The sequence below is a fragment of the Brienomyrus brachyistius genome, chromosome 2 (genome assembly GCF_023856365.1).
Source record: "Brienomyrus brachyistius isolate T26 chromosome 2, BBRACH_0.4, whole genome shotgun sequence".
NCBI classification, from domain to species: domain Eukaryota; kingdom Metazoa; phylum Chordata; class Actinopteri; order Osteoglossiformes; family Mormyridae; genus Brienomyrus; species Brienomyrus brachyistius.
In genome coordinates this window covers 1805260-1829014 of record NC_064534.1, presented here as the reverse complement: position 1 = coordinate 1829014, position 23755 = coordinate 1805260, and the positions used below count along the sequence as shown (strand labels likewise).

Below are 23755 nucleotides of genomic sequence, written 5' to 3'. Positions count from 1 at the left end.
TGCCCATCACCGCTCTTCACCAGACTTAGGAGCAGCTATCTGCTGCTGCCGCTGCCGTGTTTCCAGTTCACCTGGACAGAGAGAGAGGCTGCCGCTCCCATTTACCTCTGCACTTATTTCCGTTTCTTAGACAAACATCTGGCACGCAGGCTGGGAGAGTTCGAGCGGCAGGATAATCGGCTTAATCGGCACAGCCGCGTGGGGGGGGGGGGGGGGGGGTCTGGGCAATCTGCTGACCGCTCACTTCGCACAAATCATCGCCCCCCCCAGCACGGAGCCGATGGATGACGCGGCCAATCGCCATGACTATTTTTAGAGCGGCAATCCTCTCCTCCAGGGTCCCCAGCGAACGCGGCGCGGGTGATTTACGAGGTCGGCATTGATAAAAATAGCATGCAGAAGGAACCGGAAAACAAGCGTGGAAGCAGGGAGCCGAATATAACAGGGGAGGCGGAAGACGACTGTGGCAAATGAGGGCCAAAGTCAGTCCTACCCCCCCACCCCCACCCCGGGTTATAACGAGCGGATGTCACTTTAAACGTTTAACGGCTGATTCTCTGGCTCATTTCGCCACGTCAGGACTCGTTACCTCTCAAAACAAACAACCAGAGATAAACACCCCCCCCCCCCCCGAAGCAGACTCAGTCTGGCTTTGCGATGAAAGCTGAGCTATAATCTATTTTTTATGAATGAAGAACACATTTAGACTATAAGAAACAGGACCCCACGTCACCATTGCAAGCTGACGTGTTACATTCAGCACGCAGGGTGCCCACTGTGGGTGGGGGGCATGAGAGATTCTCCACTGGGCAAGACAATACAAGAGAAAGGTATAGAGGACACCCATTGAAAGAAAATAAAAACATACATCTTCTGTAAGAACATCAGCAAACAAACTAAATATGATTTCACCTGAAAACTAAGAAAAATTGCTACTGTTAATAACCAGGACAGGGCCTGCAGCCACATAACGCAGGCCTGAAATCATAAGGGTCACAATCTGCCCACAGTGAAGCAGCGCTTCATTCTGCTCCCTGAACGCTAACCCTAACCCTAACCACTAGTAGTTAGTAGTTAAGAAAAACTCACATAAAAAGTGACACCAGCTGCATCTTACAGAGCTGCCTCGGGTATTAATACCATATAGCTTCTTTATCTCATCCATCCATCTGGCAGACTGCTCCTCCAGGACCGGGGCACGCAGAGCCCAGAACCTGCCCCAGGAAGCACTCCGCGGCCTGGCCGGCCTGCCAGTCTACCATACATATACGCATACTTTCGGCAATTTTGGAGACACCAATTTAACTGTGGAAGGAAATACACAAGGCCCACAAATACTGGCCAGGTGACAGGAATCGAACCCCCAGCCCTGCAGGACAGGAGACCGTGGTGCTACAATCTGGATTAAACAAGAAAAGTAAAAACCTCAATGGCATGTAAAAATGAAGGGAAAATCACCAGGAAGAATAAGCCCCCATGCAGTTATTCAAACCTCCATCCTACAGAGGATCAGAGGATGACTCTGACAAACGAGCAGAACTACAGATACCCAGACTCCCCCCACCAATGTCTTCAGTCTGTCCCCTAAGACAGTCCAAAACGGCAGGGGCTGACAATTAAAGGACACATTTAAACGTTGTGTATTCACGACGTATTAAGTTACGCTGCAAAGGTACCCGGTTCCAAGTTAACCCAAGAGCATTATTTGGCTTTACAGTAAATCATTTTTATTATTTTGTTTTAGAAACCTCCGTTAATATATGATCCCTGACATCTCTGCCAATCTGTGCTGTAGATGTATCAAAGAAATACTTCGCTATTTCGGCACTTTCCCCGCTACACAAGCGCAGAAGCCCACTCACCCGGATTAGTATTCCGGTACTTGCAGTAATGTCACTTTCGCTCGCCTTTCATGATGCTGAGAATAAGTGCAGCGGACCCACAGCCGACAGCGGAAGGGGCGCTACGTGTTTAAATGAGACGTTCGCTGTACAGCACATAATAAACACGCGTTTTCCTTAGAAAACTGACAGTTCTTAGGCCACCGCTGTCACCAACTGTATTTCAATTCACGGAAAGTGGAGCGGGGAGAGCAAAGAGCAGGTTATACATCACACATTATCATAAACAAGTCGAAGTTGCCTTTTCGGAAATCGTTGTAAACACAGAAAAAGAGAAATCATGTTGTGGGATCCAAAAATATACATGCACTGGGAGAAAATGCAGTGCAGCTGTAGGAGCCCCCCACCGACGCCCGTCTCCTTCCTCCCCCCGGATCGCGGCGTGCGAAGGCCCGGCACCGCCGAGGACCCCATCTCTGCCAGCGGATAAAACCGTCTTCTAACGGGGACACCAGACGCTTGCTTACCGGCCCTCTTCGTTTCAGAGACACATTCTTCCACAGCAGGAGATGGAGCTGGTGGAGGAATCCCATTTTTGTTTTTTGTCCGCTTGCGTCCTTTTTTATTCCTGCCCCCAATTCGGCTCAGATGAGGATTTCACTCATTACGGCGTTTGCACGGTCCGCTGTAAATGCAGCATGAATCCATGGTGCCACGGCGCTATGTGCCTAAATGTACATGTAGAGCCGGCAGACACACAGCGACCATCGGAAAAATAGAAAGCGGATCCCTAAAGTCTCCCAGCCCCACGGCACGCAGCAGCCCCTTGCTGCATACGTATAAGCCGGACCGAGGTGTCCATTAGAAACCGGGCTACGCTTTGCTACGAGTAGCTGTAAGATAGAGATTGTCTTTGAGTTACAGTTAAATGGCTACATATTACAAACAAACAGAAAAATCACCAACAAGGCGGCGATCAGGAAGATGCAGCGCACTCGGAGGGCGGAGACATAGTTGCAAACTGCCTGTTTGGATCTGATTTCCTAATTCCGCCCCCGACGGTATTTTTAACATAGTAACTAAGAATATGTGCGTGGATATGCAGAAGACCCGTTCCAAAAACGTTTCACTTAAGTTACTGCCAGTAAATGTATCGATCATACAGCGCTAAATATAGAGCCAGGCTGTAGGTGCAATAACTCCGTGCTGACGCTGCTATCAACAAATTTAATTATACCACAAATGTATATTCTTTCAGAAACGCACAGTTTTCAGTAGCAGTGTTTTTCTAAGTACTTTCATTATAGTGCCCCGAGAAGGACGTGTTAAACTGTTTTGTCTTACAGTTTTCCATCAGCTGCGCTTCCTCTGCAAGATAAGTGCGTGTTTATACTCCAAACGGAAATGTCCAAATAACCGTAGCGCAAATACTGTATCCTTGATATATCTTCACATAGATCCGTTTGGTTTCGTTTATAAAACGTTTCAAGTAATCCATAATGCACAATGAAAATGTGTATGTATGTGTTAAATTCGTTTTTTGATCTGGGTCTTTTAAAGTTAAACTTATTACAACATGTATTTTGAATCACAATTAGTTCATTAGTTGTTAATATCTTGATCTTACTACGTGTGTGATGTGAAGTTCAAGGAACATCATTAATGGCAATTGATGTTTACTTCAAGAAACAGCAGCAAAATAAGTTCATTGTTGGAGACTCAACAGAGGAAGCTGAATAAAATGAAGCGTTTAGGGCTGACAGGCTAGGTGAGGCAGAACCTTCCAGGATGACAGCTCTCCTGTCTGTGACAGGCTAACATACTGCCTGGTGCAAATGTCGCTCGGCCATTGTTATTCTTTAAAAAAAACACACGTTTCAGCAAAGTTATGGATTAAAGCTGTTCATCCAAAAGCCAGTTTGGCCCAGTACAGTGACAGGCTGATGCTGTGTCCATATTTTTTTCCTGACAGTTATCTAAACTTTTTTTCTAAGTAAAATTGAAGATTGGCTCATCTCTGCGGGGAATGTGCTCAGATGCTGCTTCTGAAGGGGTCCTAATCCAGTGAGGTATGAGGCTCAGCAGGTTAGGGCGCTGTGCCTGTGATCTGAAAGTTGCTGGTTCCAATCCCAGGCTCAGCAGAGTGATGTCACAGTTGGGCTTTTTAGTAAGGGCCCTACCCCCAGTCGCCCCAGAGGCTGGCTGATGCTGCTTTCTCAAAATGAGGTGCTTGAAACATTCCTCTGAGACTTTGGTCCATGTTAACATGACAGCCTCATGCAGCTGCTGCAGATCCATCAGCTGCACCTTTGTGATGCAGATCTCCCGTTCCAGGTGCTCTTTTGGGCTGAGGTCCGGTGACTGTGGAGACCATAAAATACTCATACCTGCCAATCTGGCACTAATAACCATGCCAGGTTCAAAGTCACTCGAATTGCTTTTACCCGCCCCCCCCCCCCCCCTTCCTGGTGTTTGATGTGAACATTAACTGAAGCTCCTGACCTGTATCTGCATGATCTTATATATTATGCTGCTCTGTATGTGTGCATACATGTGTGTATGTTTGTGTGTGTCTGTACGTGTGTGTTTATATGTGCATTTATGCATATGTGTGTGTGTGTGTGCATACATGTGTCTGTTTGTTATACTGCACTAAATAATAATAATAATAATATTTCACAGCAATGCCTTGCAATTCACTGCAAGGCTGAGATGAGATATACGTGTTTGCTGTTGCTGCTGCTACATGGAAAGGTTGTTAATTCCAACTGCCCCAGAGACACCAGACAAATGCTTCACCTGTCCTGAATATGTATTTCATATCTTCATAATGCCAATAAAACATTTTCGTGAGGCAGCTGCCTTCTGAAATGTCTTGCTCAAGGGTTAAACATCAGAGAGTATCTCCCTGTGTTTGATCTGGATACTTTGAGGTTACACCTTATTGGCGGCCAATGAATAAAAACACAAGTAATGGTTAGGAGAACGACATCATATAAATGCAAACCATATTCAATAACTGTTCCATCACCTCCCCCTAGTGGTAAAACATTGCCTCACACCCAGGTTTATTTTAAAAGTGTAACAGTGAACTAAATCCATCCATCCATCTATTTTCTGAAACCGTTTATCTTATTCGGAGTCACGGGGTGTCTGGAGCCAATCCCAGAGGCTAAGGGCGCAAAGCAAGGAACAACTCAGGAAGGGGGGGCCAACCCATCGCGGGGCACACTCACACACCATGCACTCATACACTCACACACCATGCACTCATACACTCACACACCATGCACTAATATACTCTAACACCATTCACTCACACATGCACACCTACACGCAGTTTGGTAATTCCAATTAGCCTCAGCATGTTTTTGGACTGTTGGGGTACCCGGAGGAAACCCTCCTATGAAACGGGGAGAACATGCAAACTCCACACACATGGAACTTTGGAGGAGACTTTCACCCAGATCCCAGAGAGGTGAGACGACAATGCGAACCACTGCACCACTGTGCCGCTTCCAGTGCATTAGAATACAAATGTATTCATCTGGCGCTATTATCTTCAGCGAGTCAGCATCGTCGAGCATTTTTGAACCTATATAAAATTTTTAAAATCATAAAATAGAATAATAAATAGAGTTTTTAAAATGTTATCCGCAGCAATGTATGTAGTTGTGATTTATCCGTTGGGTAATAAGTTTTAATAAGTTTGTTCCTTCTGAATTTAACCTCCGCTGTTTTTGTTCGAGTTCTGTATGCGCTCTCAGAGCCAATCATGATCATTTTCTGCCTCGTCAACTCAGTGTGGTGCGTTTGTGAGAAAGATAAAAAAAAAAAAACGAGTGAGTCGAACAAGGGAACAAGAACTGATCAGCTGGAGACATTCGTCTGTGGCTGTATGGAAATCCTATGTATTCTGAAGAAACAATATTGGCACAATACGCGGCAAGAAGTGCACGAGAATCTGATTATGCTGCTAATTTTTATGGATATTTAGGTTGTCTTGGTTTTTGTTAAAATGTTCTTGAAACTCATTCTTGGTAAAATTTTAAATAAGACCGAACTGTCTGTGTATTAGATTTCTAGATAGTGTTCAGGGGTCCAATGGACCCCTTTTGTGACACTTTCATGACACACTTGGTGGGGGGAGTTCAGACGTCTGAAAGCTGCATCACCTGTATCTGAACAGAATGAGAGTTACTGTTCCAAATACGCCACCCCAGGAGTGACTACTTGCAAGTGCATGAATTGTAGGTAAAGTGAAGGGTAGGGTGAGGATGGAGACAAGCTACAAGACAGTAACTATTCATGAACCTGAGAGATCTCCCACCGGCGCTACAGATAGCAGGACAACAGCCCAGCTGACCCCAAGGGCCCATCTGCGCAGGTACCAGCAATTCAATCACAGTAATACAAAAGGGTCTGAACAGTGGAAAAAAAAATGTCAGGTCTTTGCCCCACAGTCGATTGTGCAACACAAACTTGGTCGTACAAGCCAAAGTCTAAGTTATAATTGAAGACATCCCAGTGTAAGCAGATATGGATTCTGGATTTGTCAACGATGATGTACTGAAGGTGAGCATTAGCTACAAAGTAGGGGATGCTGCCCTGTCTGAGTCAGAGATAGCAGAGCTCTCACAATCTGTGGAAGAGCTCTCATTTATTTGATGGTAGACTGAGCTGAACACTCAGTGGACACGAGCCTAGCTAAAGCAGTGTGCCTGCCACCTTTCTCTTCTTCAGAGAAAAGGAGGAAAATTGGAGAACAGGTCTCTAAAATGCTGGCCGACAGTGTAACTGAGCCTGCTAATGGTCCATGTGCATTTCCTTTGGATGGGCTGAGGCTGTAAAGCACTGAGCCACACTTTTGTGTGGACTAGAGAGAAGTGAACAAGGCCAGAGTAAAGGATTCAAACCCTCTTCCTAGACTGGATGAGTCACTGGACATTTTAACTCAGGAAAGGTATAGCTGAGCTCTGGACCTCACTCAGTGGTACTGGGAAGGATCTAGGGCCCTGAATCCTGCCATCATCTGTCACGTGAGCTTATGCGAATTCAGGGTGATGCCATTCGGCCTCAACAAAGTCTTGAGCAGGGTGGCAGACGCCGGGCTTGACCTCGAAGCTCTCAAAAGCCACTTCTGCAAAACCTCCTTCAGGTCGAGTTACGTTTTCGCACAAAAAGGCCTGAGCCCAGGTGAGAACAAGGTCACGGCCATAAAAGACGTCTTGAGACCCTGTACAGTCAAGCAGGTCACACAATTCCTTGGCCTGTTAGGCTATTACCGTAGATTCATCCAGGGATGTACAAAGATTGTGGAACCACTGATTGCGCTAACAAGGTAGGGACCCCTATCGACATGGACCAAGGATTGCCAACTGACCCTGGATGATCTCATGTCGAAGCCGTGTACCACCTGAATCATGGTTCTCCCCAACTTTGAGAAATCATTTACAATTCGATTGGATGCCTGTGATGTTGGCTTGGGTCCTGCACTGATCCAGACTGATGAAAGGGGCCACAAGAGAGCAGTAGCCTATGAGCTGCACCCTATCAAAGTCAGAACGGCTGTATTACACATCAGCAGGAGCGCCTCAGTGTGATCTGGGCCCTGGAACTATTCCGACCCTCCACTGAGAGATCCCGTGTGATGGTAGTAACAGTCTACAGCAGCCTCTGATGGTTGATGTCGTGGGCGACCCCGTCAGGGCAGCTAGGCTGATGGTGTCTTCGGCTCCAAGACTTTGAATTTGAAGTTGTCCATAAGCATCAAACTCTATCCCAGACACATTGTCAGACCTGAGTTGGAACCTGTCCCGGAGATAGTAGAGACGTAGAAAACTGAGCTGTCTACTCTTTTGCAAGATGCATACGACCATGAGCGCCGGTTACTGGCGACTAGTCATGAAGCAAAGAAATGCTAATATGCCAGGAAATGGGGATGGGTCACATTGAACTGTGGTGACTCGGTTCACCCGAGAACTCACTCTGATGCCGCCATCAGATTCACTGCCAAATTGGCCCCTTTGTACAAGGGTCTCTTCAGAGTGGTTAAAGTAATGTTGGATTACAAGTTGCCTGACATCTCCAACAATTCTGAAGCTGGAGTTCGTCATGTAACCAACCTCCTACCCTTCACTTCTGGAGGGGTTGCTCATTTTTCATAGGATCTTCCAACACTTTCAGAACCAGATCTTGGTGAATTGCTGCGTGAGAATGATGAGAATGATGAAGAAGATGGATTTGACTTTTTTTTGTGGCGAGGAAGGTGTTAGCTCCTCAGACAAGGCAAATGTGGAACCATTGAAAGCGCCGGAGCATTCCACAGGCCTTGGTAACACCCCAGCAGGAATGGAACAGGGGGAGCGTGGACTGTCTGCCTCCATGACACATCCTCACACCGTCCTGTCACGCCCTGACTATCGGCCTTTAGGTTCTTGATGTTTGTAAAAAAAAGAAAAATCTACAGCTGCTTGTATCTGCAAAGTGTTGGACTTAGGCCTTAGGACTTTTCCCAACCTGGTCCTCAGGGACCCACGGCCGGTCCATGTTTTTGCTCCCTCCCAGCTCCCTGCCAGACAGTCCACATTTTTGGTCCCAGTAGGACTGTTTGTGGGTCCCGAGGACCTGGTTGGGAAACGCTGACTTAGGGACACTAGCTTGGAATGGCTGTCCTGTTATGGCATTTTTTTAGATTTTCATTGTAGCCCTTTGTGGATTCTGCCAAAGTCCTTGCATATCCTCCCATGACTAATGAGGCCCAGGGACAGCCCTGGATGTGAAGGGGAGGTGACATGTAACGACGGCTGCCTGGCCAGATATACAATGATGTCGTCCCCCATCCAGCACGAGTCTGAACTGATTTCCTGTAAAACGGAAGATGCTGGTCTGAGCCATTGTTAGTAATTTTGTGTTATGAGACTTTATCTTTAGCTGCCAGAACCCTTAACTCTGTCACAGCAGCATCTACTTGCCTTTAATAAAACTGTAGTTGAGGTAAAAATATTTAATCTGATGGTCATTCTTCCTTATCTAAGGAGACCATCCAGATCTCTACAAGGGCTCCAGACTGCAAACACTGAGTTGCATTTTGAGACCAGTTTTGGAGACTGCAACAAAATTTTATGACTGGGTGCACCAATGGGACTTGTCTTTATTTTTTTAAACCATTATCATATATCACATATATCAGGTATTGTACTGTTATAAATTCCCCACATCGTTCACATGTGTGCACGCATAAGAGATCGCACCATTCCCATCCATTAATTAGCCTACGGTGGCAATCAAATTAGCTTTGTGTATCACAACCCGTCCGGTCCGCCCCCATGTGGCCAGTAGGGGATGCTGCTGCTGCTCCAGAATCCTCCTGTTTCTGTCAGCTATGGTAAATAATAGTAAAAATAACTGATACTAACCCATAGATGTGCTGAGGCCAGGCATGAATCAGTGACCTTCGAGTCACATCTACATAGGCTTTGACCACGGAGCCACACGCTTCCCTTCCTTCAGTGAACACCTGAATTAAACACCTGAATGAAACACCTGAATCGAACACCTGAATCGCATCAGTCCCTCGTTAATCTTACGCATTTCCTGTCCTGTGTTCCCCAGTTCTGTAATTGTTCCCTGTCGTTGCCCCAACTCCCCACATTATAAATGAAGTCCCTTGGCAGGGCTTCCCCGGCCGCGGCCGCATACTGGGGTGAATATGCCTTCGTTCGCTTCCGCGTCTGACAGCGTGTGTATAAACATGCACGTCCAACGCCATTGCAGAGGCAATGGAGCCGCAAACAAGAGGGAAGAAAAGGAATTCCTAGGAATGTGAAGTGCAGATTTTATATTGCCCAGAGAAGAGGAACGCCAAACCTGCGTGTCGGGTGACACAAAAGCCGGATGGCAGCATGGGACTGCAGCTGTTAATGCGGTCGGTCCATCAAGACAGACGAAGACAGAAATGAAAAGTAAGCAGATTTAAAATCGGTTTCACTGCAGTACCTCTTCTCTACATGGTTGGTGAAAAGGGTTACTGCGAGTATGAATTCATTCATTAAAAAAATGTAATAAAAACAAATTAAAAAAATGTTTCTGTATTTATTAATGTGCATTTCAGCAAGTGCTAAACCTAACTGCCAAGTCAACTTGGATGTACATTTCCATCTAACCCCTAGATGCCGTTATTTGCTGTTTCGTACGGCTTCAGACCATTCCCAAACCTGCAAGCAGGGTTTGTTTTCTTTATATTGTGCCTTTATATAACTGAAAATCCTCATAAAAATGTGCAGTGAAATATTTTTTGACTATTTTGTCCATACAAAGTCTTTTTAAATGAAGCACTAGGTTTCCAAACTGCTATGAAAGTGTCCTCTGATGGCTGTCATCAGCCCTTCCCAGCGATCGAGGCACGTCTAACAACACAAATCCGCAGTCTCCTCCTTTCTGGGCTTTCCTTCTCAGGTGAGATTCTGAAGAAGCACAATCCAGGCTTGTGTCCTCGTCAGTTAGTGAATCTAGCATTTTGGATAAACAAACGCCGTAAGAATAATTTTCAGGCAGTGGAATTAAGCCTTGTTCTGCCCTACAGGTGGCTGATCATGAAATGGTATGGGATGATTTTGTATCATCAGATTTGTGAACTTTTGTCTTGGATACTGTTTTCATACTAGTTTCTGTTTTGATATATATATATATTTTTTATTTACTTTACGTAAGTGTTTTTGCAATATGCAGATAAACATCTCTTTGGTTTTGTTATTCAGACACATTGACAGACACATTGCCTTTGGGTTACTATTACTAATTGGCTCAGGTGGCAGGGGAGGAGGCCGGTCAGACCTGGTAGGCCTAAGTGAGGGTCTGCTGGGAACATCTGGCAGAGGCTCCTGTTCGCCGGATACAGAACTCCAACTGCATACCGAGGGAGGCTGGGGGCATTGAGTCTGAATGGACACTGTTCCGGACCTCCATTGTGGAAGCGGCCGTATGGAGCTGTGGCTGCAGGGTGGTTGGTGCCAGTCGTGGCAGAAATCTCCGTAAGCGATGGTGGACACCAGAGGTCAGGGGGGCTGTCAGGCTAAAGAAGGAGGCCTACCGGGAATTATTAGCCCGGGGGTCTCCGGAGGCAGCTGACGGGTTACCGGCAAGCCAGGCGGAATGCGGCTCGGATGGTTGTGGAAGCAAAAACTGGGGCGAGGGAGGAGTTTGGTGAGGCCATCGAAAGTAACTTTCAGTCGGCCTCAAAAAGCTTCTCGCTAACCATCCAGAATATCAGGAGGGGGAAGCAGCTCCTGGTTCCTACTGTTTACAGTGGGGAGGGGGTGCTGTTGACCTCACCTGGGGTCATCATGCAGAGCTGGAAGGAATACTTTGAGAATCTCCTCAACCCCGTCTCAGATACATCTATGCACACCGCCTTCGAAACATCAGAGGGCACAAGGACAGAGGGGACTGGGGTGGACTTGCCCATCAGTGGGGCTGAGGTGGCCAGAGTGGTTAAAAGGGTTCCGTGGTGGGCAGACCCCGGGTGGATGAGATTTGCCCAGAATACCTAAAGGCTCTGGATGTTGTGCTGCCATCATGGTTGGCACGTCATCTCAACAGCACATGGAGGTCAGGGACAGTGCCGCTGGATTGGCAGGCAGGAGTGGTGGTCCCCTTATTTAAGAAAGGGGACCGGAGGGTGTGTTCCAACTACAGGGGGATCACATTCGCAGCCTTCCTGGGAAAGTCTATTCCAGGGTACTGGAGAGGAGGGTGAGATCGATAGTCGAATCTCAGATTCAGGAGGAACAGTGCGGTTTTCGTCCTGGTCGTGGAACACTGGACCAGCTTTACCACCATGCAAGGGTACTGGAAGGGAGCCTGGGAGTTTGCTCATCCAGTCTACATGTGCTTTGTGGACTTGAACAAGGCTTACGACCGGGTTCCCCGAGGTTCTCTGTGGGGGGGTGCTTCGGGAGCATGGGGTTCGGGGCCCACTACTGCGGGCATTTGGTCCCTATATGACCGGAGCAGAAGCTTGGTTGGCATTGCTGGTAATAAGTCGGACGTGTTCCCAAATACTTCTATGCCTCCAGCTGTTTGGGGAAGGTGCCCCAGCGCACAAAGCAAGCTCCATAAAGATGTTGTTGGGGGAGTTTCGTGTGAAGGAACTTAACTGGCCCTCAGAGAACCCTGACCTCAACCCCCTCAAATTGAATGGGCAAAAAATTCCCACAGACACACTCTAAAATCTTGTGGAAAGGGCGGTATCAAAACTCCATTTTAATACCTATGGATTTAGAATGGGATGTCATAAAGGTTCCTGTAGGTGTAAAGCACAGGTGTCCCTATACTGTCAGTATAGTGCGTAACATACCTCTCTCAGCTTCCTGGCATGGGTTCTGGATGTGCCTTTTCTCGGAGATTAACGAATAACAAATCAATAACTGATAAGAACAGAACTTCAGACTGCAGAATGAGTGACAGGAAACGCCACTTTCGCAGCTGCTCAGCAGAGGAAGTTCCTAACAGGATGTGTGCAGATGGCAGATGCCCTTCGGCTCCACTCTGCATTAAAGTCTCTCACAGTACCTGTTCGGAAAGCACAGGATATCAGAACTTGGCAGGCTGCATATTATTTTAGTCACATCATTTAAATAGTCTTTCCTTTTTTGATCGTCTTCTTCTGTATTTCACAAAGTTTTTATAAGTACTTGCTTACTTTTACATTAGCAGACAAATGTTGCTGTAAAGAACATACATCAAGCCTTCATTTACTTTTAAATTGCAGATGCAGTAATAAATGCACCTTATTAAATATTTTTGTTGCACATTTTATTGTACCCTAACTGGGATAAGCAGTTAGCAGATGGGTGATGGATTTTTATTCAGTCTTGCAAAATCTTCTCATTTGTGACACATCCTACGGTAAGTAAAACAGGGTTATCTTCCACCCTTTAACATGCAGCAGCCTTAGGGTAAGAGAAGAAACCATTATGCTGGATTCACGCTGGATGAATGTGTATGCATTAAAAAGCCTGAAATAAGCCCAACCCTGACAGATTCAGTTCAGTTTAATCCAAGTTCAATTAAAAGCAACACTTTCAGTTTTACTTACAGTTTCCTGGCCTGACCGACAGGTCACATGAAAGTGAAAACACAAACTACCTCCACGATAAAAAATATATACCAGTGATTCTCTTGCAGACCTCGCCCTTCCCTGCTGGCTGTGGTTAAAGCTTGTCTGCCAGATTTACGCTTCATTCTGGGTGGAGTTTGTTTCTTGGTTATTGTGAGATAAACAAACATAATGCCGTGAAATCAGAGGGGAAACAGTGTCAAATTTTGTGGAAACAGTTAGCTTTTGAAAAAGGGAGTGGGGCACCTTTAACCTGCATACTGGGGGGGGGGGGGGGCAGTGAAACTTCTTGACAGAGGAGAGTGGCAGTGGTAAATGTCATTTTCCTAGCGATGATGAAAATAGCCGACTGGATTAATTCTCCACCCTGCATCATGTTGTTCTTCCTTCTTTCTTTGTTTTGGGGTCATGATGACCCCCCCATGACGACCCCCCCATGACAACCCCCCATGATGACCCCCCCATGATGACCCCCATGACAACCCCCCATGATAACCCCCCATGATGACTCCCCCATGACAACCCCCCATGATGACCCCCCGTGACAACCCCCCATGATGACCCCCCATGACGACCCCCCCATGACAACCCCCCATGATGACCCCCCCATGATGACCCCCATGACACCTCCATGATAACCCCCCATGATGACCCCCCCATGACAACCCCCTATGATGACCCCCCCGTGACAACCCCCCCATGATGACCCCCCCATGACGACCCCCCATGACAACCCCCCATGATGACCCCCCCCATGACGACCCCCATGACAACCCCTCATGATGACCCCGTGGCATGGCTAACAAGCTTTAAGCTACAACTATGCTCATAAAGCCGAGCTAAGCATTGGAATAAACCTTCTCATGAAGAACCTGGTGGTCTACCACTTATAAGGCCCAAAGGGTCTTACATTTTCAGCGTCACGTTACCCTAGAGAGGAACATCAAGGTATTGGGGTAAAAGATCTGTGAGATACCAGAGGCCTCACATCTCATGAACCTGGTTTTGAATCATGATCAGCTGTAATATTCTGTACCCAACATGCCAGAACACCCAGTAGGATGGGAACAGTTGGAAAAAACCTTAAACAGTTTACTAGGCAGCATTTTTCCCTGTGATGATGCAAGAACACTCAACTATTGAACATCCTGAGGTGCAGTGAATCACAACTCACTGCAAGTTTACAAATTTCACTGGACAAAACTTCAGCATGAAATGTTAGACGTTTATTCTGTCATGATCTTAGACTGAAATGACAGCAGTGCATAAGGTCGTCATGGTAGCAGAGGCTCACAACATGCATCTTTGTCATCACTGCTGACTTCTCAGTTTGATGATGTGAGGCCTCAACAATAACCTCACACACACACAGTTCTCAATGAGGGCCAATTGTGAGGAACAGTATAAAGAGCATGTTTGGCTGGCTGAAGGGGGATGAGCTGATCCAACTGAGCTGTCTTGCCTCATCTGCACTGTGAGCTCCGCTAGTGCCAGTGTTCGTGTGGAGTTGCGGGGTGCTTTGTGTTCCCATGGGGGCACAGCGCTCGACTATATCAGCTCGTCCACATTACACTGGTTTGTCGACAAAAGGCACAAACAGGAACAGCGGTGAAGGAAGTAACCTTAGGCACCGCTGAGCTGAGATAGCGTGGGAGAACCAGGGCCCCCGCAATCACATGACAGACCCAGTCCGACAAATAAAGCTCAAGAAGTCTTTCAAGTCAAAAGGAGGATAATCAGAATGTCAACAACTGGAGGTTAGCTGGTGTTCTGATGGTACAGCCACAGGTGTCAGTCCCTCAACAGTTCTGGGGCCACTGAGCTATCAAGAACATTGTTTACTTATTAAATCTATGCAAATGTTAACAATAAGTTTGTGGAAAAAGTGAAAACAAAACAAACCTCTTTGCTGAGACAGTTTACGACTGAGGCACAGGAAAAACAGGATGTGATGAAGATTGACAGGATGCCATGCTACGGTGCGATGCTGGCTTGTCCTTTGACTGAGAATAAAGTGCCGATATGGGTGGATAGTCCATACATGGAGGAGTGAAGGAGAGGGACTGAGAAGCTCAAGTGATTATGATTTCTAATCTGGATTTGTGCTCCGTCGAGAGACATGGCGATGTCATATTCAGATGTTTGCTCCCCATTAATGATACGGATTTTGCATTTGGCCCAATGGTACAAGCATCAGGGAAGGTTCAGGCTATATGTGCGGTAGAACAGAGTCATGATGTTTAAGGAAATTTCCCTGAGGCGGCAGAACAGTCTAATGAGTACAGCGACATGACAGTGTGGGTGAGGTGAGAAGAGGGCTGGGGGTGAGGGGGAGGCAAAGAGAGAGAAAATGGGTAGCAGAGAGACAGGGAAAGAGGCAGAAGAGGCACTGACAGAAAACACCTGAAGCGCTTACTGAAAGAGGGCCGTGATGAGACGGTACTTCATAAACCCAGGAAGCTCAGACATTACAGGCAAGTGGGAATCGCCTCATTGTGCAGTCAGTCACAAGTCACCTTCACTCTTATTTCCCCTTTTGACTCATTTGTTTGAAATTTTAAACCATTTAATCTGCAGCTAAACGTTTGCAAATAACTTCATTTTAAGTGTTATATATAACTGTATACGACGCCTTGAAAATGTGTTCCTCTTACTTGGTATTGAAATATTATTGCGAAAACTAATTTAATGTAGACAACATTGTTTAAAAAATGAATGTAGGTAAACAGACAGCATGCAAGGTGACATTCCTGCTTTTTTCCTAAGATCAAGTTCTCTCATATTCAAAATGCAAAGCAGTGTAGGGGCGCAGGTCACAGAATGTATGCACACTGATACTCAATGGATTTCAATGTCACAGAATGTATGCACACTGATACTCAATGGGTTCAATGTCACAGAATGTATGCACACTGATACTCACTGGATTTCAATGTCACAGAATGTATGCACACTGATACACACTGGATTTCAATGTCACAGAATGTATGAACACTGATACCCACTGGATTTCAATGTCGCAGAATGTATGCACACTGATACTCACTAGATTTCAATGTCGCAGAATGTATGCACACTGATAATCACTGGATTTCAACTTCGCAGAATGTATGCACACTGATACTCACTGGATTTCAATGTCGCAGAATGTATGCACACTGATACTCACTGGATTTCAATGTCGCAGAATGTAAGCACACTGATACTCACTGGATTTCAATGTCGCAGAATGTATGCACACTGATACTCACTGGATTTCAATGTCGCAGAATGTATGCACACTGATACTCACTGGATTTCAATTTCGCAGAATGTATGCACACTGATACTCACTGGATTTCACAGTCATTCAGTTCATGTTACTTATGTTAAAATCACAAAGACGTGTTACACGGCGAATGGGTGTAGAGCGGAGACAGAGGAGCGGGAGTCCAAGGAGTCGGGGAAGCGAGGGATTTATTGGGGAATCAGGGGTCTTACTGCGGAAATAGTCAGGCACACGGGGCAAAACAGGTAGCAACGTCAATGACAGGACTGGGGGAAGACAAAAGGGGGGGGGGGGGTACTTAAATACACCAGACTACACTGAAGAACACTAGACAGAGCTGGTAACACGGGAGGTAGTGGGGGGGGGGGGGGGGGGGGGGGGGGGGGGTGCCACACGGGAAGATCGGACAAGCAGGGCATGGCAGGAAGAATATATTCTGTTGCTGCCTTTCCATCTCATCAGAGAAAAACCTTCAACATAATTTCACCAAGGCTTGCATTTTAACCTCAAAATTTGTCACTATTTTACTTTACATTTATGCTTATTGATAAGGCTCGGTATTGGAACAGACGCCCCGATTCCATTCGATTACGATTCACAAGCTAACGATACAATTCAATATCAAACCGACATGAATGAGATATGAAATAATATAAAGAGCAGCTTTCCATATTTCCAAATGCTAAAGCTCTAATGAAATACAAATTTACAAATGCAGAGTCACTAGAAACAAATTGTGAAAACCACTAAAGGAAAGGCTAAAGGCCTAAATACCAAAATCTTTTAATTGAACATATTTTTTGATGAACATATGGTGTAATTCCTTAAAAACAAAACCAACCTAACAGAATAGCACACCTGAAAGAACAAAAACCGGCTAGTCTAAATCTCACATGTAAATTTGAATCTTTTATTTGAGGAACATAGAGGTTGTTCCAGTTTTTGTTCAGAGCTGGGAATCGGTCCTGACCTCAGAATTTGATTCAGAAGCGCCTGATTGGATTCCATTGCAACTATATTCAATCTACATTTAAGACACATTCACTAATGTACGATCAAACCAGATCTGCTGTAAAAGTAACTACAGACACAGCACTGTAGCTGGCAGTGCAGGTAACCAGTGAATACACTGAAATAATTCATCCACACTTTCCCTCTGCATTTCTTGTACCCAGCAAGAAATAAATTACCCTTGCAGACTTTAGGCACTTTTCATTTGCACAAGGTTTGAAAAAAGAGATAATCCAATAATATCCATTTTCTCTTTGCATCGTTTGCTTTTATTTTGTTTTATTAACATTATTTGACACCGTAAGCAAGGTACTAAAAATTCAGATTCTTGGAGTTACTGCATTACCATGGCTGACGATGCACCAAGGTGGCGGGGCGAGGCCATTGAGAAATACTATCACAACCCTCCTATAGGTGAGCGAGACAGTAGCCCCACCTACGTGATAATAGGACTGGTACAAGTAAAATTCAGTGAAGGTTATGGGGAAAAGGCATAAATTAATTCAATCAATGAGCCATGGCATTTTACCAAAACTTGCCCTGGTTGTATTGTTTTCTGCTTCCTTATTGTATAGATACTCCCTTAGTGTATAGATACTCCCTTAGTGTATAGATACTCCCTTATTGTATAGATACTCTATTAGTGTATAGATACTCCCTTAATATGAGTGAGTAAGGTGTCAGAAGTTTACTCATCAGTAAATTCCTTTTTTTTACAATCACCCACATGATTGTAAAACTGTCAATAAATGAAGGTAGATTCTGTATATTTTAGCGTTTTTTAGAGGAAAGAACAATTTTAACGTGAACTGCAACTCTTGCCTACAGCATCAGTTCTTTGAAGCCGACTACAAAGACCAAGCTGCAGATCTTCTTCTGTGTCTTGCAGTTCCCTGGCATGACCAATGGCTCTTATGAGAAGGAGCACAATATCTGTCTTTTTGGTTCGCCTCCTGACCTTTGCCATCAGTACCGGCGTGATATACCACTGCTTGGACAGCAGCAGAAAGCAGGATGCAGGACGTGGCAACATCACCATTCTGCTGTGGCACTGGCCCTTTGGACACACCTACAAACTGCAGGGGGACGTGTGTAGGGAGAATTACGGTGTCCCTGGCTGCCACCTGGTGGACAACCGCAGTCTATACCATCAGGCTGACGTGGTGGTCTTTCACCAATATGAGCTACAAACAGGAATCTCCAGGCTGCCCCTTGACCAGCCTCGTCCGACAGCCCAAAAGTGGGTGTGGCTCTCCCTGGAGTCTCCATCCCATAATGGGAACCTGAGACCTTATGGGGGCCTCTTCAACTGGACCATGACATACCGGCGTGATGCAGATATCTTCACGCCTTATGGGGAGCTGGTTCCCAGGACCACTGAAGGTGATTATACTATCCCCACTAAGCATAAACTGGCCTGCTGGGTGGTCAGCAACTACCAGCCGACCCACAAGAGAACTGAGGTGTACCAGAGTCTGAAGAAGCTGATCCCTGTGGAGGTTTATGGACACTGGGCTAAGAAGCCACTAAACTCTGACCAGCTCTTACCCACTGTTTCTCGATGCTACTTCTACCTGGCCTTTGAGAACTCTGTCTATAGAGACTACATAACAGAGAAGCTGTGGTACAACGCCTTCCTGGCCGGCAGTGTGCCGGTTGTACTGGGCCCACCCCGAGCTAACTACGAGGCCTTCATTCCCAAAGACTCCTTCATCCATGTGGACGACTTCAACTCTACTGAAAAGCTGGCTGATTTCCTGAAGCAGCTGGCCACAGACAAAGAGCGATATGGGTCATACTTCCGTTGGAGGCGTGACTATGATGTTAAAATGTACACCAATTGGCAGGAGAGGCTCTGCAGAATATGCGGAATACATGAACACCTGCCTCACAGAAAGATCTATTATGACCTGGATTCCTGGTCCAGGCATGAACTGTGACCTTAACGTAGGACAGCAAGATGGAAACCTGGACTGCTTAGCACTATTCATCAAAGTAGCAAATATATATTTTTTACAGCAAAAGAATTTAACATTAGTATATATGCTAATTAACATTAACGCCATTATTTCTTATATTCTCCAAAAAGTTACTGATATCTTGTTGAATGACTAGAAGATTGTTTCAGTTCCAAAAGCTCTCTTTGTTTTTTGTTAAATTTCTCCACCAGCTAGTTTAATTTACTTAATTAAATATGCTGATGAGGTACTGATTAGCCAGACATGGCATGCTAGTCGTTGAGCTAACGGGTACATGGGTATACTTGACGGTGGCTGCAGATAAAGGGGTCACTTTTCAGTGTGTTTTAAATGCTTAATTATGCTATCACACTTTGGCAGATATATAATAACAATTTTACATCAACATAAGTAATTATTCCAACATATGAAGTTATATATCAAAATAATTTTGAAGAAAAAGCAGTGGGATATTATATATGTATTATATTGTATAGATTATACCAGTGGTTTTCAACCTGTGGGCCGCGGCCCCCTAGTGGGCCGCGACGGTATTGCAGGGGGGCCGCCAATTATTATTAATAGAAATTGTAATATTGTTAATATAATAAAAAATGTCTAGTCAAAATCAAATAAATCATAATTTGATATATCATTTATTCCGTTTATTCAATACATTACCAGTTTATTCAATAAAGACAAATAACAGCCTTGCTTCCGAGTACTTAGTTAACCCGACACAAAAAGCGGGATCGTTTAAATTCTTTTGAAGTGGGCCGCGGAAACATATGTGTTTGGCTGTGTGGGCCGTGAGTTAAAAAAGGTTGGAAACCACTGGATTATACTATACTGTATTTAGCATGAATGAATTATATTTAAAGGTGACATGCGTGTTGAGCAGCATTACTCTCCCCAATACCGTTTCACACCGAATGGTGTGAACTACCAGCACCAACTACCATTCGGTGACCCAGCATGTCTAATCACAGCGTCCATTTGCTTCTTATCTTTGTGTACCTTTATAGCCCCTGGACACAGAAATCTAAAGCTATTCAAGCATTTAATGATAAAGGCAGGAGGCACAGCCAATGCGCAAATGGTGCTCTTTAAATATTAACAGTTTAACAGGCACTTTGACCCTGAACACAAATGCATTTGGGTATGTGATGAAAATAATTGGCTTAAAATGTTTTCTTTGTGGTCCAACAAAAGAGGCCCACTTGAAACTTGAACTCATTCTCCTACTTTCATACCTGTGAGTGACAGAATGACAGGAACTCATTCTCCTACTTTCATACCTGTGAGTGACAGAATGACAGGACATTCTTACAAATTAAAACATCTTAAATTACTCTGTGTGACATTTTTTACTTTTATTTGTTCCTGCGCAGAAAGTTATTTCCCAAATGCTTATACCTTAAGTAAAAGGGAGAGACCTCTTTCTCTTCATGACATTTTGAAATGTAACCAATTTTCTGAACATTCCAGGTAGATTCCGTGCGACGGACTCATTAAAGGAGTACAGGCAAACAAAAAAAAGTTTCAAAGGAGTTTTTATTTGCCAGTGTTCCATCATGGGCTCCGTACAGTGCAGAGTAGCTGTTAGATAATTTTCTAAAATCTTCAAGAAATTTCTATAACTTTCCATGGTAATTAATACATGCATAAATACACACACACACACACACACACACACACACACACACAGGGGCTCACCACTCACATCTTCAGTTTAGTTCTAGCTGCCTAAGTAAACACATAGACCTATTTGAATGGATCTGAGACGGCGTGAAGGAGCTGCAATTATGTCCTGATATGCAGGTGGCCAATTTATCAAGACAGGAGTGAAAAAGGACGCTGACAGCATCTGATAAAATGCACGAAGCCTACAGGGCGTGTTTCTGCACAGCTGTCGGGGATCAAAACCATCCCTGGGTACCTAACTCACTTTTAAACAGTTTTGTTCGTTTTTGCATAACTTTAGTAGAAATACCTGTAAATCATGACTTATATGTTGTTTTTTCCCCAGACATTGTTAATGAAAATATGTGCTTACTACTTGGTGACAGGAAGACTTGCAGTCTGACCCAATCACAGCACAGAGAACAAAGTTCCTCGACCTATTAGATCGAGTGGTAACTTTTTAGTGTTTTTTGCATTATTAAAATAAAAACTTGCACTGGCATACTGGTCCTAAAGGCATTTATTTTCCATGGAATAATGCCCTTCATTCACTTGTAAGCATCTCTGCACCGCTGCCACATCCCCTGCTCATTGCTGAAGCTCCTAAACCACCTTCAAGAATATTCTCCTGGTCCTTTGTGGGTGGACAGGGGAGTGGCTCGGGCACACCTGTGCGTGTGATGGGAAGGTCAGCGGTTCGAGCCCTGACCTCAGAAGGTCACATACCTGCGTGCCCTTCAGCGAGGCCCTCGGCCCCCAGCTCCTGCAGTGCTGCACACTGGCTGGCCCTGTGCTGCGATCCCAAGCTGACTCACACCCGAGTCTGCGTCTGATGGGGGAGGCCAAGAGAGAATTTCCCCACGATGATCAACAAAGTATCGATATTCTGTTTACCACAATTACCAGCACACACTGCTCTGTCACCAGGCAAACAAAAGAAGAATTTATTATAGCAGAAATCTAAATAGAAGTGCAGTTACGGTCAGTGGGAATTTTCTCGGTCTTGTTAACAATGACACTCCTAAGAGCAAAAACCTGTCAACTCGAAGTCCACATTTAAAGACAGTTTATGCATTGCAGTGTGGTGCAGCCTGTAGGAGATCAAGGGTGCGTCACAATTCAAAAGCTTTATCAGAAACAGAAATGCTGATAACATTGGCAAACAGCGTGGGGCCAGTTTGGAATCATACTGTAGCTACACGTCTACCTCTTATACTGCTGGATGGTCCAGTACAGTAGATGAACCTTACTGATCAGGTCAGGGGAGGTAAGGAGGTATGAACTGGTACAGCAAGTTGCTGCATCCACCACACGGTGAAACACCTCGGGATCCCAACTGGCTACTCCCCAGGCCAACACGCAGTCCTGCCCCCCAGAAACGGCCGTCTACGTGCTGCAGCCAGGTGTTACATGGTCGTCCCCTTGGCCTGGTCCAGCCACTTGGGTCCTCAGCATTGAGGGCCCTGCAAACTGGATCGCCCTCAGTGAAAACGCAGCACATGATCATATTGCCCTAACTGGCACTCCCTCACAATGCAGGTAATGTGTCTCGTTCGGATCTCCTCTAGCAACGGCTCGTTAAACACAAAGCCAAACCAGTGATACCCAAAGACTCTCCGAAGGGACACCATACCGAAGGAGTCCAGTCTTCATCTCAGCTCACTGGGTAACATCGATGTCTCACAGTGATGATCCACTTGCAGCTCAGAGTGTACAGGTGAACATACACGGGAACCCTAACCCTACCTCACCACAGATGGTGCGTCACCTGCTCACAGATCCCTCTAGCAAACGCCTCCTTATCTGCCCTCAGAGCCTCACAGCCGTCCTCCTTAGTTCCCAGCACAGAATGGAGCTGCCATCAAGCTGTGCACTGTGACTCCTCTATAATATCCAGAGTGCCCTGCGAGATGAAACACCTCCTTCTGGGAACACTGGCAACACCAACACCACCCTCAGCAACCTTCAGGGTCTTATCATGGAAGGTCTCCCACATCACATTAGAATCGGCAGTCACATCCAAGCCTGCAAGTTCATCACACACACTGCGTGCAAACTCATTATAAACAGCATAATCTTGCTGTCTGGCTAAGTCCAGCCTTATTCTCCTGGTAGGTGGCAGCCTACTGGACCTAAGCTGAATCTTCAGAGTAACAACAAGTCTGTGGTCGTAATTCACAAACTGGGCACTTCTGTAGACCCTGCAGTTCTGTAGGAGCCTCCAGCTTCTTCCCACGAGGATTTGATCGATCTCCTTCGCCGTAAGTCAGTGTCAGTCCCAGTGGTCGCACTGAAGTCACCAGAGGAGTGTCACCTCATGGGCATCCATCAACCACCATGCTGGAGAGACAAGACATTCCATGCACCTACCTGAATGGGCTGTTTGCAGTGAGGGGGTTCCAGATCCAATTGGTCGAACACCCTGTTAAAAGTTAATGTGATGATTTTTCTGAATTTATTGATTGCAAGCATCCTAGTTTTGAATATCCAATAAAAAATATTGTGCAGTCGATAATTTTTCTGGTTATGTGGCATTTGTAGTTCTACATACAGACACACACATATATTCATACACAGAATATCAAACATACACTTTTTTGTTGACTGTAAAAATATTTCTCCAGTTATGGCTGTTAGGAATGGCTGAGAGGCCAGAGACTTCAGGAACCAGAGAAGGCCATGTAGTTCCAAAAGGTGCAAACATTTATTATCCTCTCGCATAAGAGGGCACCAATACAAAGTATTACAACAACAAAAAAATCACCCAAAACAGGCTATATCCCGGCAGCCTCTGGATCCATAACAACTTCCCCCTTTAGCGCCTTCTGCGGGTTTCATATAGATTCCAACCCCTCCCCTTGGGACAATTAAGACA

The 23755-nt window shown here is 45.4% G+C and overlaps 2 protein-coding genes across 2 annotated transcripts in view; one reads left to right on the top strand and one right to left on the bottom strand.

The window, feature by feature from the left end:
• The window catches only part of abca2 (ATP-binding cassette, sub-family A (ABC1), member 2), a 67605-nt gene extending 64328 nt beyond the window's left edge, over nt 1-3277 (bottom strand). The window contains 1 exon segment of the mRNA XM_048977596.1: nt 2369-3277. Within this exon segment, the coding sequence (XP_048833553.1) occupies nt 2369-2434 (66 nt within the window). The 5' untranslated portion in view covers nt 2435-3277.
• Nucleotides 3278-17560: 14283 nt separating this feature from the next.
• Nucleotides 17561-20029, top strand: LOC125709323 (alpha-(1,3)-fucosyltransferase 7-like). The gene is made up of 2 exons (XM_048977641.1): nt 17561-17653; nt 18068-20029. The coding sequence occupies exon 2, from the start codon at nt 18145-18147 to the stop codon at nt 19177-19179; it is 1035 nt and encodes a 344-aa protein (XP_048833598.1). The 5' UTR covers nt 17561-17653; nt 18068-18144; the 3' UTR covers nt 19180-20029.
• The last annotated feature ends 3726 nt before the right edge of the window (nt 20030-23755 follow it).